This window comes from Uloborus diversus, chromosome 6, assembly GCF_026930045.1.
Source record: "Uloborus diversus isolate 005 chromosome 6, Udiv.v.3.1, whole genome shotgun sequence".
NCBI classification, from domain to species: domain Eukaryota; kingdom Metazoa; phylum Arthropoda; class Arachnida; order Araneae; family Uloboridae; genus Uloborus; species Uloborus diversus.
This window is the reverse complement of record NC_072736.1, coordinates 171,886,968-171,889,085: the sequence shown is the minus strand read 5'-3', so window position 1 is coordinate 171,889,085 and position 2,118 is coordinate 171,886,968. Positions and strand designations below refer to the sequence as shown.

The window sequence follows — 2,118 nt, the reverse complement described above, 5'->3', positions numbered from 1 at the left end:
ACTAAAGTGTTTTGATTAACAATATGCACCAAGAATTTGAAAAGAAGACAACTGGACTAGAAACACGAACAATTACAAGTGAATATGTCAGACTAGCTCTGGTTGAAAATGTATTCACTTTTCCATTTTGATTCACCAAAACTAACCTTTTGTTTTTTCAACACGATAACTCTACAAAACAATAATAAAACTTTTCCAAGACGAAACTTCAACTTCACTCAGAACCTCGTATTGCAACTGATAAGAGACGAAAATCTTCACTGAAACTCTCACTTGAACCGATTTTTCAGGGATTCCCTTCAACCAGTCCCACCCACGGATCGCAACGAAGAAGGGATTGTTTCTTGCACGGATTCGTACGAATGCAGCGCGTTTAAAATTCACTCCCTAGACCTGCCTGGAACAGATGTGGGACAACCTGTCTGGCCTCTGTGCATCGTTGAGCACTGAGTTTCCGTGTGGTGGGGTCCACAAGTCGGATCCTGTGGTGTAAGCACCAGAGGCATGTCATGGTGGTCGGGGCCCTTGCCGCCGCTGATTACCTCGGTCATGAAGGCGATTTACATGATGGCCAGGAGTAGGGTCTCTACCCTGGACAACCTCATCTCTTTTTTGACACGATAACAGTACAAAACAATAATAAAATGTTTCCAAGATGAAACTTCAGCTTCACTCAGAACCTCGTATTGCTACTGATGAAAGAAGAAAATCTTCGCTGAAACTCTCACTTGAACCGATTTTTCAGGGATTTCCTTCAACCAGTCCCACCACGGCTCGCAACGACGAAGGGATTGCTTCTTGCACGGATTCGAACGAATGCAGCGCGTTTAGAGATTCACTCCCTAGACCTGCCTGGAACAGATGTGGGACAACCTGTCTGGCCTCTGTGCATCGTTGAGCACCGAGTTTCCGTGTGGCGGCGTCCACAAGTCGGATCCGGCGGTGTAGGCGCCCGGAGGCACCAGGGGCATGTCGTGGTGGTCGGGGCCCTTGCCGCCGCGGATGACCTCGGTCATGAAGGCGATGTACATGATGGCCAGGCGTAGGGTCTCTATCCTGGACAACCTCTTCTCGTAGGCGAAGGTGGGGACCTTCTTCCTCAACTTGTCAAAGGCCGAGTTGAGGTTGAACATGCGACGCCGCTCGCGGATGTTGGCTGCGCGGCGCTGGGCCACGGTGGCCACCCTGCGCCGCGTTTTGCCGCCGGACTTGGCTGCGCCGCCGATCCTGGAGGAGGGATGGTTCAAGCGCTGCTGCTGCTGCTGCTGCTGGACGCCCATGGCGGATATCCCCCTGGGACTCTGGAGCGAGAAGGGCGCGAAATCCGCGGAGGTAGGTGTGGCGAAGCCGCCGGCTTGCTGCTGGTACGCCGCTAGTGTCTGCTGGTGGTGGTCCCAGGCTAGGGAGGCGGCGTAGCCCGCTTCTTCGGCGGCGGAGAAGTAGCCGAAGCCGGACGTGTGGTGCGCCGGCGGCGGCTGGTGGTGGTGGTGGTGGTGCCGGAATCCGGCCGGGACGATGCCGAAGGCGTCGTAGGCGAAGTCCGTGGCCGCAGCGATGCTGCTGGTGAACTGGTTGGTGAGCTCGAGGAACGCCGCCGCGTCGGCAGGTGCGGCGCCAAAAGCGGCGGCGGCCGGAAAGCGATTGACGCCGCTTGACGGCCCGGACATGGCCTGTCGGGTGTGCAATGTGGCGTGTGCGCTCGGGATGTGCCAGATGCCGCACACGCACCCGCTGCCGCGACAGATCTAATTAGAACATCAAGTCTGCGCTCTCACTCAGCCTTTATACGAGCAACAGATAAATCGGAGGAAGCTCCTCTTTAGGAGCCATTCTCTTTTACCCCTTGTATAAAGATCCCCCCCTCCCCATATCGGAAACATTTTTCCGTCTCACCCCTCCATCTATCTACAGATATTACTTCCGCCCCCTCTTTCAAACGTTTTGGTCCACCCCCTCCTCGCCCCTCGAACAATTTTCCATCTAACCCCCTTCCCCTTCGAAATCTATCTACGAGGGCTCTGGGATATTACCCCCGCTTCGTTCTTTCTCTCGCCCGCCCAACTGCATCTCCATCCGCACGGCTTGCTGCAGATATCTTCTTTTCCCGCCTCCTCCCCC

The 2,118-nt window shown here is 55.0% G+C and overlaps 1 protein-coding gene across 1 annotated transcript; it reads right to left on the bottom strand.

Annotated features, from left to right (window-relative positions):
• Window positions 1-413: 413 nt before the first annotated feature.
• Window positions 414-1,667, bottom strand: LOC129225070 (heart- and neural crest derivatives-expressed protein 1-like). The gene has a single exon (XM_054859618.1). The coding sequence runs from the start codon at window positions 1,665-1,667 to the stop codon at window positions 843-845; it is 825 nt and encodes a 274-aa protein (XP_054715593.1). The 3' UTR covers window positions 414-842.
• Window positions 1,668-2,118: the final 451 nt, after the last annotated feature.